The sequence below is a fragment of the Oncorhynchus mykiss genome, chromosome 17 (assembly GCF_013265735.2).
Source record: "Oncorhynchus mykiss isolate Arlee chromosome 17, USDA_OmykA_1.1, whole genome shotgun sequence".
Lineage (NCBI taxonomy): Eukaryota > Metazoa > Chordata > Actinopteri > Salmoniformes > Salmonidae > Oncorhynchus > Oncorhynchus mykiss.
In genome coordinates, this window is record NC_048581.1 from 68560705 (window position 1) to 68577470 (window position 16766).

General features: G+C 43.0%; 1 protein-coding gene across 2 annotated transcripts in view; it reads left to right on the forward strand.

Annotated features, from left to right (window-relative positions):
- Window positions 1-16766, forward strand: part of LOC110494461 (plexin-A2) — a 66758-nt gene that overhangs the window by 33844 nt on the left and 16148 nt on the right. Inside the window, exons 5-11 of one of the 2 annotated variants that reach the window (XM_036950522.1) lie at window positions 7456-7556; window positions 13548-13671; window positions 13814-13967; window positions 14117-14213; window positions 15033-15147; window positions 15337-15537; window positions 16139-16235. In XM_036950522.1, coding sequence (XP_036806417.1) covers window positions 7456-7556; window positions 13548-13671; window positions 13814-13967; window positions 14117-14213; window positions 15033-15147; window positions 15337-15537; window positions 16139-16235 — 889 coding nt within the window. Of the gene's footprint in view, window positions 1-4848; window positions 5036-5212; window positions 5333-7455; window positions 7557-13547; window positions 13672-13813; window positions 13968-14116; window positions 14214-15032; window positions 15148-15336; window positions 15538-16138; window positions 16236-16766 lie in introns of those variants that run through there. The other variant, XR_005037057.1, reaches the window with a different exon arrangement.

Sequence of the window (16766 nt, forward strand, 5' to 3'; positions counted from 1 at the left end):
GTTGTATTTGGCGCACGCGACAAATCAACTTTGATTTGATTTTTTCTAGCTCCACCCCAAATGAATAGCATGCTATTCGCAATTATTTTACTTTTATTTATTCAGGTTCATCTCATTTAAGAGACACTTGGTCTAACCAAGACAAGAGCAGAGGGGAACAATGTTTGAGACAAATATCAGACACACTGTAACAACTTACAGACATATGTAGTAGACACCATAAAAAAATGCTGTGGGACGTAGACACACATATATTTCAATTACAAACATACTAGATACATAGATAGATACATACAAAATATATCATATGTACCACTGCATCAAGTCCTAATGACGATCACATTCCTCACATTCCTATACTCGTGATATCTCCAGGAGTGATAAATATAATTTTTGTCTTTATCTGTTGTTGTCTAGTGTTGTCTTTTAACTAGATAGGGCCATCTACTTTAAGTGCTTCCTGTCTTCCCAGTAGCCTACCTGGTATGTGAATTGCTGACAGCTATTAACTAGTACTAGCAGATGATTGTTGACACATCACCCAGGATTAAGGGCCAGGGCAATTTGTAACTATTGTTTTTGTAATCAGTGGCTGTATTGGAGGGGGAGTGGTTTCTCCTCTCCTAGGCAATCAGCAATTAGTATCGGGAGGTGTGCTCTTCACCTTTGCAAGAGAGTTAGCTATTAGTATTATTCAGTGGTGTAAAGTACTTAAGTAAAAATACTTTAAAGTACTACTTAAGTCATTTTTGGGGTATCTGTCCTTTTACTATTTATATTTTTGACAACTTTTACTCTTATTCCTAAAGAAAATGATGTACATCCCAGGTAATCACATGCCACGTTTGTATATTATGTGTTATGAGTGTTGGAGTGTGTCCCTTGCTATCTGTAAATAACAAAATAAATGTGGCCATCTGCTTTGCTTAATATAAGGAATTTGAAATTATTTATACTTGTACTTTTACTTTTGATACTTAAGTATATTTAACCAAATTCTTTTAGACTTTTACTCAAGTAGTATTTTTCTGGGTGACTTTCACTTTAGTTATTTTCTATCAAGATATCTTTCCTTTTACTCAAGTATGACAATTGAGTACTTTTTCCACCACTGGTATTAGTACTTCAGTCTCCCCTGTTTTCTCAGCGGCAGCTGTAAGTGGGGGTCTTGTCGCAAAACTAAGATCGTCGCGGAAGCAAAGACGGTCCTGCCGAGGTGTTCAAGGAAGGAAAGAGAGAAAGGCTTCACACCAGAACGGAGCGTGCTCAATTTGACTGGAGCGCAGAGCGAGTTTCCAAAAGGCTGGAGCATTGGCCTTCTCGCTTGCTCCAATTTCACCTTCAGTAGCACCACCTTAGGCATCACTTCACGAGCTCAGGGCATACCCGGCCCAGCATGCAATTGTAGGCTCCTTGTGTGCTGCTATAGCCCCTTGCTTTAGCTACTGTCATGGAGTTTAAAGAAACTGAGAAAACACAGGTGCAAAATCAAGGTGACTTAAAGATGAGGACCAACAGCAAGAGAGTGCTGTAGTGTCCACAACTATGTCATTGTGGAATCTGAAAAGACACATATCCCAAAAGCATGAAGGTGTAATATGTGCACATGCTAACATAAATACATTAAGTGGGTAGCTAGCTAAGTGTGTCATTGTAGCAAAGTTTTTCTAAACAAAAAAATCTGATCTCTTAAAAGCTTTGTTAATGTTTGTTCTATTATCTATACAATGGGCTATCATAGATTTTGGCCCAATAGGCCAGACATGTTACCTCTTTCAAGGAGCTTTCATTTTGATAGGGTTCTTTTCCCAAAAATATTTAGGCTTACTTATAGAAAAAAAAACTCTGCATCCCTGCTCAGCCTGGCAAGAGTGGCCTGAAGGGTGTTTAGTATCCACAGTGTCTATGCAAGCACGGAGAGAGTATTCTCCATTGCTGGCCTGCTCTCCGGGCACGAGCCTGAAGCCACAGCCTCTGGCCAAACTCGTGTTTAAAAAGTGAATTCAAAGGCACTGTAAAATGGGTATTTAATTCTAAGTAAATCACAGACTATATGCACAATTTATAGACTGTTACGCACGCCTCTATGAAGAGGGAACGCAACCCCCTGCTACAACTAAACTCTCCATGAAGCGAAAGAGGTATGGACTGTAGGTGCGAGTAAGAATGACAACATGCAGAATGTGGTACCGTTTTACAAGGACTTTATTCCTGTACACGGTAATATGGGGAAAAGGGGCTGGACGGAACCAAAGCAAAGAAAGTAAATCTCAAAGCCCCCCACACTCCTATCTTACCTGCCTACCCACTACTTACCTAATTTAGCACCACCTGGTGCCCTAACCAAAATACAGGGGGTGGTCCGCCCAGGTCTTACCTAGTGTGCCTAGACAGTGAATATACTACGGGTATATGTATGCCCGCGGGCCTCTTGCCTAAACACTCCCAAGGTGCCTTCCCCTTCCCCCCTGGGAACAAGTGAAACAGAATATTAAACAATTTCACAAACAAACTAAGAAACAAAAGGACATCAAATAAGCTCTACCTGAGCAACAAACTCACAGAACATACCAACAACGAACTCCCAGCAATGAACTCCCAGCAAGATCAACCTCTAGCAAAAATCTCTCTATCACAATCAATCACTCTGCAATGACCTCCCAGCAAAATCTCTCTCAGCAATCCCTACCTCCAAATCTCTCTCTCCTGAACAGAACACTGGCTTTTATATAGCTTCAGAATGAATGTAACTGGAGACAGCTGTGTCTTGACGAGGGGGCGGGGTCAGCTCTCCAATTAGCCCTGGAGTCGACCAATCAGCTGCTTGAGGATTTCAGGAAGCCATTTCCTGAAATAAAACACATGCAAATACACAAACTACAACACATAAACTGGGGAACGTAACATAGACTATAACTGTTTAATACAACAAAATGTTGTTTAAATGGTGAGTGCTTAATGTTCCTGCCAGCCTAGTGTGCAGCCTAGTGTGCAGCCTAGTGTGCAGCCTAGTGTGCAGCCTAGTGTGGCGTACTCGCAAATGCTTCACAATTGATTTCTTTGTAGGCTATAATTTTTAAATAATTGAAATAATAGGTTAATTATAGCCTAAATAATGCATTTTCGGTTCCTTCTTACGCTGCCTGTCTTTTTCAGTGTTTGCATGCTATTTATTACAACATGTAGCCTATTTAAAACAAATGATGAACCCTTCCACATTCACCTCTTCATGTTGTTTATTGGAATGCATTTGGTGCCAATACTTCAAAACCAAATGGTAGTTCCAGGTAGTAACAAAAATAGATGGTTGTTGGTTCAATTGGAAATTTGAATGAATGGAGCGTATTTGGAGCAGCAGTTTTTCCCCCTCTGAGAGAAGAGTGTTTTTTTAGGGGTGCGGTTGGAAAGGAAGTGAAACACTGGACTGCTCAACTCTGCCCACATACTCTGCTCCACACCACTCTCACTTTCGTATCTTACCTAGTTATTTTCAGATCTCATTTGGCTCTTTTGTAGCATTGGCAACTATAGTATGTGTGTGTTTTCTATACCTGTTCACTCCTTTCACTGTAGGCTTTACAGACACTTCCCATCCCTTGGCTGCAACTCTTCTAATTTAGTGTACCCATGTGGAATTCCTGGTCTCTGGCAACGTTTGGAACGGTCAAGAATGCCGAGTTCATCTCAGCCTATGCAGCTCTTCAGTCCCTTGACTTTTTGGCCCTGACGTAGACAGGGATCACCCCAGAGAACACTGCTACTCCAGGTGCTCTCTCTTCATCTGTCTACGTTTTCTCTCATAGTCCGAGAGCATCTGGTCGTCGCGGTGGTGGCACAGGCTACTCATTTCTCCTAAGCAGAGATTTTAAATGTTTTCCCTCTCTTACCTGTCCATCTCCTCATTTGAATTCCATGCCACTCAAGTTTAAAATTGTTGTCATCTACTGCCCACCAGGTGTCCATAGAGAGTTCCTCAATGAGCTCGACACCTTGATAAGCTAATTTCCTGATGATGGCTTTGTACTTGGAAACTTCAACCTCCCAACGTCTGCCTTCGATTCATTTCTTTCTAACTCTCTCTTTCCCCTCGCCTCTTTTGAGCTCACCCTTTCGCAGTCCCCTCCCACTCACAAGGCAGGTAATACGCTTGATCTCATCTTTATTAGAGGCTGTTTGCCTGCTAATCTCACTGCAACCCCCCTCCAGGTCTCCAATAACTACTTTGTTTCCTTTTCTGTGTCGCTTTCCTCCAACCCTAGCCACTCAGCCCCTACCCAGATGGTCATGATCTTCGCTCTCCATCTCCCACTACTCTTTCCTCTTCTATCCTTTCATCTCTCACTTTTGCTAAATCTATCTCCCTCCTGTCTCCTGATTCTGATTCTTCGACCCTACTCTCCTCCCTTTCCGCATCCTATGACTCGGAACATCCCCATTCCTCCCGGCCAGCTCGGCCCTCCCCTCCTGGTCCGTGGCTGAGGGACTCATTGCGAGCTTACAGAACAGGGCTGCGGGCAACTGAGTGAAAATTGAGAAACTAAACTTCCGGAGGACCTATCATCCTTCTACTCCCTCCTCTACCTTTTCTTTATCTGTCTCCACTGCGTAAGCCACTTTCTATCACTCAAAATGTCAAGCTTCTGCCTCTAACCCTAGGAAGCTCTTTTCCACCTCCTCTTCCCTCCTCAATCCTCCACCCCTCCCCCTCCATCCTCTCTCTCTGCATCAACCACTTTGAAAAGAAGGTTGATGACATCTGCTACTCATTCCCTCAGCCTCTTGAGTCCACTAGTCCCACTCATAGAGAACTACCCTACGTCTTGACCTCTTTCTCTCCCCTCTCTTCAGATGAAATCCTGCGACTAGTGAGGTCCGGCCTACCGACAACGTGCCTGCTCAACCCTGTCTTCTCATCCTTCTCCAGACCATCTCAACTCATCCTTGACCACTGACTGTGTCCCCTCTGACTTCAAATTGGCCTGAGTTGCTCCCTTCTTCAAGAAACCAATACTCCTCTGACATAAAAAAAACGACGGTATCCCTTCTTTCTTTTCTTTCCAAAACACTTGAGCGTGCTTTCTCTGACCAACTCTTCTTGACCCTAACCAGTCAGGTTTCAAGACGTGTCACTCAACCGAGATTGCTCTTCTCTGTGACATGGAGGCCCTCCGCACTGCAAAGCTGACTCTCTCTTCTGTTCTCATCCTCCTAGATCTATCAGCTGCCTTCGACACCATGAACCGTGAGATCCTCCTCCACTCTCTCAGGGCTGGGCATCTCAGGCCCTGTACACTCTTGGATTGCGTCCTACCTGGCAGGCCTCTCCTACCAGGTGACGGGGAGAGGATGTGTGTCTGCACCACGTACTGTCACTACTGGTGTCCCCCAGGGCTCAGTTCCAGGCCCTCTCCTCTTTTCTCTACACACCAAGTCACGCGGCTCTGTCATATCTTCACATGGTCTCGCCTATCATTGCTATGTGGATGACACTAAATTACTTTTCTCCTTCCCCTCTTCTGACACCCAAGTGGCATCACGCATCTCACTGTCCATCTTCCAAAAACATCTGAAACAAGTATCTTAAATAATCCCACAGCACACAACCCCTCGCAACACCTCCTAACCTCTGGATAAGAGTGTCTGCTAAATTCCTAAAATGTCAAATGCAAATGTAAATTTGAGTCAACCAAACTTTTAAACTCCTCCAAGGAAACAAGATCCTGGAGTTCCAAGCTGGTCTGGAGATAATTCCAAGACCACGGTGCTAAAACACTGTTTGCCATGATCTGTTCTGATGCTTCAGTTCAAGGTCAGAATACACATAGAGAAAAAGTGCATAAAAAGGGAATTACGTTCCATTTAGCGCACTTAACTCAGGTTGGAACCCCTTCCCCCAAGAGCATGATATAAGATGACGAGGATTGCATAATAGCCAAAGTTGACATTTGCAGAGTGGATTAGAGTTTATGACTGTTGAAAATAACATATTACACCATAATTATAACCATCTATGGTAGAATTCTCTTGCTCGCATCTCTATGTAGCGTGTACTGTAGGTTTGTGCTGTCCTATCAATAAAATAAATGAATAAAGAGACAAATCTGAAGCTTTCATCAAATGACTGCCACATTTTAGTGTGGTAATTAATTGTAGTTACATTTCAAGGGATTTCTAGGGCTGTAAATGTGTGGGAAATTGCGGTCCTCAAACAAAATGTTGTCTGCTGACAAATGTCATCTCATTGTGATTCATAGCTTTGCCTGCATGCTCAGGTAAAATTCGATGGACAAATAAACTCACATCATGTGAGCTGAACATTAAATCTGAGCAGCACCAGAGGCATACTGTTGGCACGGTAACAGCAAGAACAATCTGTCTGTCTGCACATTCCCCTTCTTAGCTAGTTTTGGAGAGGCTAATGTGAGTAGGGCTGGTTGGGAGGATTACTCTTTCTGTGTCAGATTTGGACGTAGAGCCTGTCCCCCCATCCCTTCTAAAATAATTTAGCTTTTTCTTAAAAAAAGAAAAAGTGATTTTGCGGAGAGCAGCAGATAATCTGTTTTGCCAACATAACTGAGAGAGAACCCATTTACGCTATCAAGAGAAGCGGAGACGCTCTAATCCATAATCCACTCTTCATTTGTGATTGCTTACATCGGGAAATGACTTGCATGGTCCGTCAAGGGGGAGAATAATAACAAAGTATAAAGTAGCAAAGCTTCAACCTGTTTGTGTATGCACGGGCTGGCGCTGCCCACTCAACAGCAACGTCTATCACAGCGACTAATGGGAGCGTATGCTTTGCCTGGCGTCCACACAGAGAGGTGGCGGTGTGTGTATATGTGTGTGTGTATCTGTGTGTGTAGGCTGATCCAAGCTGTGAGCACACCCATGGATATCAGGCTTATCTTTGCTGTGGCTTAACTCATTTCTTAGCCTGTTTGCCAGAGCTACTTCCTCTGTTGAACCTAGGTTGAAGATGACAAAGGTTAAGACAACATGATTCTAATATCCAATAACTCTTTGCAAAATTGAGACCAGTGTTGCTAGTTAGCAACGATGCTAATAGTTATCAATGATTCTGGTCCAATTAATTAATTTATTTCTGAAAGCTGCCGTGTGGAATTATTATATTGTCTTAACTTTGTCATCTTCAACCTAGTGCTGAATCCCCCACAATCAATTAACGGAATAAATCAGATTTCACATACTACCAGGCTTTTCCCCATTTCCTTAGATCATGTTTACTAAGTCAACAGGGACACTATTTCAATGGATACATTACATACTGTACTACATAATGTATCACACACAATTATCCAGCTAAACAAATAAGGAAGCAGTTATATAGAGCAATATGTTTTACACTAATTGTAAATGATGTGCTGTTCATGTGAATGTCGTAGGTTCCATGGTCTATGTTAAGCGTCTAAGCCTTCCTCTGGTGTGTTGTAGGTGACCCAGGTCCCAGTGGAGGCCTGTGAGCAGTATGGGACCTGTGGAGAGTGTCTGAGCTCTGAGGATCCTCACTGCGGCTGGTGTGTCCTGCTCAACATGTAAGTCCACTACTACACTATTCTCAGAAGGCACAATGACCATGTTTTAAAACACAAATCACATCATTTCCCAAGAAAAAAGGAGTAAGAGGTCATACAAGCCCTCAAATACAAAATGATGCTACTGAGCACACAGATAACAGCCTGTCTGTCACTGCTGGTATGGAGGGGCAGAATGACTGAGATAATGGGGACAGAGCACAGAGGGATTACAGACAGAGAGTAGTGCAGAGGGTAACCAAATGGACTGCTGCAGTCTCTAGAACATTTAGGACTGTGAAAGAGGCTTATCTTCGACATCTTAATTATCTGACCGCCAGGTTAGTTTACGTAATAGAACAGGACAGAGCAGAAGAGATTCAGAAGATTCAAATCCAGGCAGTGTTTCTGAAAATACACCGAAACAGACCTCAGAAAGGATTAATGCATTATAATATGGCATTTGCATTTCAGCAATCTCTACGATCATCATTATCTAAATTGCAGCTCTTGGAGAGCCCTCTCTATGTTATCACCCCACTTGACTAGCAAAACACAGAACATATTTATCCTAATGACTTTATTCCTCATCTATTTTCATAAGTGCATTTTCTGCTCCAATTCCCATGATTATACTTGTATGTATGCCACTTCCATGAGCATACATACTGTCTAGCTATTATTCACTGTCTAGCTACTGTTCACTGAATGGTTTCCTAAGTGTAATAATCACCTTGTCTCTTTACAGTAAAACTGTTAGAAAATGTGACATACAGTCACTGTATGTTCCCACCCAAAGCAGGTTGAGGTAAAGCACCACGTGCCATATGTGTGTGTGTGTGTTTACATACACCTTAGCCAAATACATTTAAACTCAGTTTTTCACAATTCCTGACATTTAATCCTAGTAAAAATTCCCTGTCTTAGGTCAGTTAGGATCACCACTTTATTGTCAGAATAATAGTAGAGAGAATTATTATTATTATTATTATTTATTTCTCCTTTTGTTTCCTTTTCATCACATTCCCAGTGGGTCAGAAGTTTACATACACTCAATTAGTATTTGGTAGCATTGCCTTTAAATTGTTTAAATTGTTTAACAAATGTTTCTGGTAGCCTTCCACAAGTTTCCCACAATAAGTTGGGTGAAATTTGGCCCATTCCTTCTGACAGAGCTGGTGTAACTGAGTCAGGTTTGTAGGCCTCCTAGCTCGCACACACTTTTTCAGTTCTGCCCACAAATTTTCTTTAGGATTGAGGTCAGGGCTTTGTGATGGCCACTCCAATACCTTGACATTGTTGTCCTTAAGCCATTTTTCCACAAGTTTGGAAGTATGCTTGGGGTCATTGTCCATTTGGGAAGACCCATTTGCGACCAAGCTTTAACTTCCTGACTGATGTCTTGAGATGTTGCTTCAATATATCCACATAATTTTCCATCCTCATCATGCCATCTATTTTGTGAAGTGCACCAGTCACTCCTGCAGCAAAGCACACCCACGACATGATGCTGCCACCCCCGTGCTTCACGGTTGGGATGGTGTTCTTCGGCTTACAAGCCTCCCCCTTTTTCCTCCAAACATAATGATGGTCATTATGGCAAAACAGTTCTATTTTGGTTCATCAGACCAGAGGACATTTCTCCAAAAAGTACGATCTTTGTCTCCATGTGCAGTTGCAAACCGTAGTCTGGCTTTTTTTATGGCGGTTTTGGAGCAGTGGCTTCTTCCTTGCTGAGCAGCCTTTCAGGTTATGTCGATATAGGACTCGTTTTACTGTGGATATAGATACTTTTGTACTTGTTTCCTCCAACATCTTCACAAGGTCCTTTGCTGTTGTTCTGAGATTGATTTGCACTTTTCGCAAGTGCGTTCATCTCTAGGAGACAGAATGTGTCTCCTTCCTGGCTGCATGGTCCCATGGTGTTTATACTTGCGTACTATTGTTTGAACGTGGTACCTTCAGGCATTTGGAAATTGCTCCCAAGGATGAGGTCTTGGCTGATTTCTTTTGATTTTCCCATGATGTCAAGCAAAGAGGCACTGTTTGATGGTAGGCCTTGAAATACATCCACAGGTACACCTCCAATTGAGTCAAATTATGTAAATTAGCCTATTAGAAGCTTTGAAAGCCATGACATAATTTTCTGGAATTTTCCTAGCTGTTTAAAGGCACAGTCAACTTAGTGTATAAATTGACCCACTGGAATTGTGATACAGTGAATTATAAATTAAATAATCTGTCTGTAAATAATTGTTGGAAAAATTACTTGTGTCATGCACAAAGTAGATGTCCTAACCGACTTGCCAAAACTATAGTTTGTTAACAAGAAATTTGTGGAGTGGTTGAAAAACCTAAGTCTATGTAAACTTCCGACTTCAACAGTATATGTGGTGTGTTAATGTCTAAGAGTCTAGGACAGGAGAACAAACAGCACTATCAGGCCTAACATGGAGGGGGAGATGAAATAAAAGGGAATGAAAGGGCGCCTGAGATGAAATGGGTATCCAGGGGCACTTCAATTGATAAGAAGCTAAGAGGTTAGTATATATTCTCCCTATGGATACTGACTGTATCAAGGAGCCAACAGGAACAACAACCATCATTGGGTTTCCATTCTGCCTTCATTGTCTTGTAATTACTGTTAAGGTCTCTGTGCGCTTTGAAGGCTCCCATGAGATGTCACCCTCGACCACATCTGAGAGTCCATTAAACACTGTCTCATCCCACAGTGGACATTACACATGTGAAAGAGAGACACGCTCTATTGTTAGATCCCCGTCAAAAGGAAGTGTGATCGCTGAGAGATGCAACCTAGAGAGCCTCTAATTCTTTTAAAGGCCCAGTGCATTCAAAAACGTGATTTATCTGTGTTTTATATAAACTGAGTATACCAAACATTAGGAACACCTTACTAATATTGAGCTGCAACCCCCTTTGCCCCCAGAACAGCCTCAATTTGCCAGGGCATGGACTCTACAATGTGTCAAATGTTCCACAGGGATGCTGGTCCATATTGATTCCAATGCTTCCCACAGTTGTGTGAAATTGGCTGGGTGTCCTTTGGGCGGTGGACCATTCTTGATACACACAGGAAAAACAGTTGAGCGTGAAAAACCCAACAGCGTTGCAGTTCTTGACACAAGCCGGTGCGCTGGCACCTACTACCATACCCTGTTTAAAGGCGCTTAACTATTTTGTCTTTCCCATTCACCTTCTGAATGGCACACATACACAATACATTTCTCAATTGTCTCAAGACTTTAAAAATCCTTCTTTACCTTGTCTCCTCCCCTTCATCTACACTGATTAAAGTGGATTTAACAACTGACATCAATAAGGGATCATAGCTTGGATTCACCTGATCACACCTGGATTCACCTTATCAGTCGTGGAAAGAGCAGGTTTTCTTATTTTTTCGTATTCTCAGTGTATATTTCCATACTATGAGATTAGAATAATATTGTGAAAATTATTATAATTTTATTTTTGTGTTAGAGCTGTTTAAAAGGACCGTGTGAACTTTCAGCCTGTTTTAGTGGGATGGAGTTTTGGCATAACCTGTAAATTAGTAAATATACCGATAAGAAAGGGAGTTTCAAACCTCTCTGCCAATCTATTTTCAGATTCCCCTCCCCACTCAGACCACTCCCAGACTTTTGCTAAGAAGCTAATTTTGTTTCTTTTAGACTATTTTAATTTAACACAATCACGGTAAGGTACTTAATTGTTACTCCGAAATGATTTTATATTGAGATAAAAATGGTTGCATTGGGCCTTTAAGTGCAATGTTTGTGTGTTTGTGTGCATTTTGAATGTCTAAATCTGCACGTCCCAAGTTACCACAATTTCTCATTTGAAGAGATCTTCATAGTGGTGGCACAGGGCTACTCATTTCTCCTAAGTGAAAATGTTCTATTTTCCCCATCTCTCTCTTCATTTTAATTCCATGTTGTCGCTGTCACTTGTCCACTAAAGCTTAACATTGTTGTCATATATCGCCCACCAGGTGCCATTGGAGAGTTCCTCAATGAGCTTGACACCTTGATAAGCAAATGTTTACAACGATGGCTTACCACTCATCGTACTGAGCAACTTCAACCTCCCACTCCTTTCCTCTTTTGAGCTCACCCTTTCCCAGTCCCCTCCCACTCTCAAGGCAGGCAATGCTCTTGACCTCATCTTTACTAAATCCTGTTCACCTACTAAACGTACTGCAACCCACTTGATATTTCTGATCACTACTTGGTTTCCTTTTCTCTCCCTCTCTCCTCCAACCCTACCCACTCAGCCCCTACCCAGATGGTCCTGTACATCAATCTTCACTCTCTCTCTCCCACTACTCTCTTCTACTCTATCCTATCAACTCTACCTTCTGCTAAATCCCTCTCACTACTGTCCTGATTCGGCCTCTTTGACCCCACTGACCTCCATTTCCGCATCCTATGACTATCGCTGTATCTTTCCTCCCGGCCGGGTCGGCCCTCCCCTCCTGCTTCGAGGCTGAGTGACTCACTGCAAGCTCACAGAATAGGATGCCGAAATGTATTAACTAAACTCACGCACATGGAATTGTTCCAAAAGCCGATCTGTAACCCGCCAATAACATCAATTTATTTCCATAGTAGTAGGCTGTTAGGCTATTCCCATTCCCTGCTTTATATGGCCTGTTTAAGGCCTAAATGTCTCACCGCCCACAAAGCTTTATTGAAGTAGTAGCACAATTCAACACAACAAGCTTCTGGGTTTATAAAAAATATATATAATCTTGATTTGAAACGTTTCCTACTCACAACATGATTGTTCTGAAGCGCGGGTTGTAAGAATATTTTCATTCGACCAGCAATCCGATTTTTTGTGGGTCAACTGTGGGGAACCGTGAGTATCTGACGTGATGCAGGACTCTACCTTCAGGCTATGCTCAGACCTTACACTCCATCCTGAGCACTCCGTTCTGCCACCTCTGGTCTCTTGGCCCTCCCACCCCTACCGGGGGTCAGCTCCCGGTCAGTTCAGTCAATGCTCTCTCTGTCCTGGCACTTCATTTAAAAAAGAATGTGTATTTTCTACTAGTACTGATTTGCTGATAACTACAGGTAACTGACAAAATAAAATAAACATCAACAAAAAGTGTCTTAATAGGGCGTTGTGCCACCACGAGCCAGAACAGCTTCAATGCACCTTGGCATAGATTCTATAAGTGTCTGGAACTCTATTGCAGGGATGCGTTTTGTTGATGGTGGTGGAAAAAGCTGTCTCAGGCGCTGCTCCAGCAAGTGTTCATTTGGGTTGAGATCTGGTGACTGAGATGGCCATGGCATATGGTTTACATCGTTTTCGTGCACATCAAACCATTCAGTGACCACTTGTGCCCTGTGGATGGGGACATTGTCGTCAGCATTTTTATGCATGACCCTAAGCATGATGGAATGTTAATTGCTTAATTAACTCAGGAACCACACCTGTGTGGAAACACCTGCTGTCAACATACTTTGTATCCTTGATTTACTCCTTGATTTAGTGTTTCCATTAGTTTGGCAGTTATCTGTACTTTATTGAGGGAAAATGTACTTACCTCAGCTGTGATATGTGGTTGTCTCACCTAGCCAATTAGATGAATGCAGTAGTTGTAAGTCGCTCTGGATAAGAGAGTCCGCTAAACGACTAAAATGTCAATGTAAAATGTTAAGTAACCCTTACACAAAACACTCACTGCTTAAAATCCATTTATCCCATCGTACAACTGGATTTCCTTCGGCAGAGCAGACCAATTTCCTTAAAGGAAAATACCACGCCAAAACTATCTTGGTATTTGTTTCATTAGTCCAGTGTTGATACAGTCCCTAATTGTTTTGCATGTCAGCAATCAAGTTTTCAATGTATGGAACTTTCAATATGCAGAAAGTGTCACAGTATGATGCGTTTTGCATTGATGTTGTTTAGATGTTCCTTAAAGGAAAATGTTTATCTCACACCGGTGAGAATGAATAATGTCCTGGTTCCCATCTACAGGTGTGCCAGAAGAGACCAATGCCAGAGAGCAGAAGAGCCCTTCCGGTTCGCCACTGATATTGAACGTTGTGTGAAAGTTATCGCTCACCCAGACAGCATTGCCGTGTCAGCACACAGTGTGCCTGTAAGTCAACAGTTAATTATTTACTTCTGATCAAACTGATTCTGACATGTTCTGAGTCTTGATGGTGGGAAGAAGTCCTCAGTGTTTCATGATAGACCCGACTGTTCCAACCCAGCTATCTCTCTCTGCTCCTCTCCTATAGCTCCTGCTGGAGGTGAGCAATGTACCTGACCTCTCAACTGGGATCACCTGTTTATTTGGAGAGCAGACCGAGGTGGAGGGCCATGTCAATGGCAACAGAGTCATGTGCCTGTCCCCATCTGGCAAAGAGGTCCCACACATACCTGAAGGACAAGGTGACAAAATATATAGCTCCAACATAGAACGTATTGCTCTGTGATCCTCAGTGATACATATGTGACTCTTTTACAGAGGACCAGCAGTCTGAATAAAGCCAACTACTATACTACCAATCTCCTCCCTTCCCTCTGCTTTTCTCCATCAGACTGGTTGGGTGTTGCGCTGCGTCTGAACTCTAAGGAGACAGGTCAAATGCTGGGCAGTACAGAGGTCAAGTTCTATAACTGCAGCGTGCATCACACGTAAGTTCATTTCCCGGCCCACACGTTATCTGATGCATTCAAAAGATAGTAGGGCCCAACCTCATTAGGACATTGATGCGGACAACCCCACTTAAGATCAGGCAGATAGGTAACCCCTAAGTTCAAATGACCCATCCATTTTGATTTAGGTCAACCTAAGGCAGATAACCCCGCATTGTTAGCTTGTTTAGTTCTACTTAGTGTTTCTAGACTGGTTCCCTGAGGAACAGTGTACATACTGAGTAGTATGAGTACATACACCTAAACATAGTTCCCTGACCGTGACTTACAGGTCCACTTTAACATAATAGAAATACAGTCCAAAGCCAAATCATATCCGTTTGATCAAAATGAGGTGTCCATTAGCAAACTGGTCAGAGACAGTAGCTAGCTGTGATTAATATTTAAGTCTAAACAGCCTCCCCCTCCCCACTCTGCCTCACACAGCACAGCACAGTACAGCAGCATCACATCAGCCTCCATAATGAATTATCCTGTGTCTGAAAGGACCTGGCAGGCCAGTTCTATGTATACAGAGCTGTTACAGAACATACTGACTTACTGTGTGCTGGTGCCTAATACTGCTCTCTCTGCAACACTGCTGTATTAACAGTATGTGTTAGTAGTACAATGTTGAGGAAACAGCCTAACCTCTCCATGAACTGTATAATGTTCAGTTAACTGTATGTAATTAGGAACTTCCGTTCTCTAAGAGCATGTGCTTGGCCACAGAGTCTCTAGAAGCATTGGGATGTCTGTTGGCTGGTTAGTCATATGATGTGTGTAACATGTCCATCTGTCCCTCTCCTTGCACTGCAGGTGTCTGTCCTGTGTGAACAGTACCTTCCGCTGCCACTGGTGTAAATATCGCAACCTGTGTACCCACAATCCTTTCAGTTGCTCCTTTCAGGAGGGCCGGGTCAACACCTCAGAGGTAGCTACATGGCTACTGATAAACATACACCAGATTAACAGTATTTTCTTGTATAATGCACATGAACCCATGCTTTCATTCATCCATATTTCCAGAACATGTTACTCTTTAGGCAATCTATCTTTATAATTTAATAGACCTTGATAGACCCCTGCTGAGGTCCTTTGACTCTTGGAATATGTTCTCTAGGACTGCCCCCAGCTGCTGCACTCTGGGGAGATCCTGATCCCAGCAGGGGAGGTGAGACCCATCACCCTGAGGGCCCGGAACCTTCCACAGCCCCAGTCTGGCCAGCGGGGGTACGAGTGCGTGCTCCACGTCCAGGGAACCAACCACCGTGTCACCGCCCTGCGCTTCAACAGCTCCAGTGTGCAGTGCCAGAACAGCTCGGTACTGGGTGACCCTCTCTAACACTCCCCCTGGCACCAGCCTCAGCCTGGTTGTGCATTGTCCAGGACCATTATCTGTAGTCTAGTGAATTACATCTGAGCTAGTCTCTGAGAGCATTCTGAATCTGATCTCATCCCACTGAGATGAGCTCAGGTTTGCCATGTCTTGATCAAATAAGAAGTAGGTTGTCTGCAGCGGAATGACTAAAACATTTAATTTATGTCTGAAACCAAACGTTAGTGTCATTCAAAGGTGCATCTAGGTCCACGTAATAGGGACATAATAGGTTAACGTCTCAGATAGTCGACAGTGAGGATGAGTGTCAGACAGTGCTGTATAGACTACATGACACACAATCCATTTTTAATGCATCTATACCTCACTCTCCTATTTCACGTCCAGTAAAAAGCCAATTTTCCTCAGCACTAGATGAACAGCCTCTCCATTCCCCGCAAAGTCCTGTCCCAATATGGCCATGCACAGTGGAGAGGAGCAGACAGTGATCATAGAAATGACAGGTGGTTAAAAGCCTCATCTCTCTCTCTTCCTCCCTCTCCCACCCCTCTTTCTCTCCCTCTTCCTACCTCTCTCTCTCCGGCAGTACATATATGAGGGTGTGAGGATCAGTGACCTGGCAGTGGACCTCTCCATCATTTGGAATGGCAATTTCATCATCGACAATCCAGATAAGATTAAAGGTGCCTCTGCCATCCATCACTGTCTGCCATGGCTGAGGAGTGGAAAGCTCTTACTCTGGGATGGATGGGGTTTAGCCCATGCCAAGGCTTTCACTCAGCCTTGGGAGAACGTTCACATGGCACTCTCTACTGTGTTATTAGTCCTAGCCAATCATCTGGGCTGTGAGGATGGACTTTTGTGTTTACCATTTTGATTTCTCACTAACTCTTAGATCTCTCCATTATCCTGCTTGAGTGTGTATTTGGTTTTAGAATAGTGCCATTCAATATCTAAATACTGTCAAATTTACACTGACTGTACAAAACATTAGGAACAGCTGTTTTTTTCACAACATAGACTAACCAGGTGAAAGCTATGATCCCCTATTGACGTCATGTAGATGAAGGGGAGGAGACAGGTTAAAGAATATTTTTTAAGCTTTGAGACAACTGAGACATGGATTGTGTATGTGTGCCATTCAGAGGGGGAATGGGCAAGACAAAACATGTAAGTGCCTTTGAACATGGTATGGTAGTAGGTGACAGGTGCAC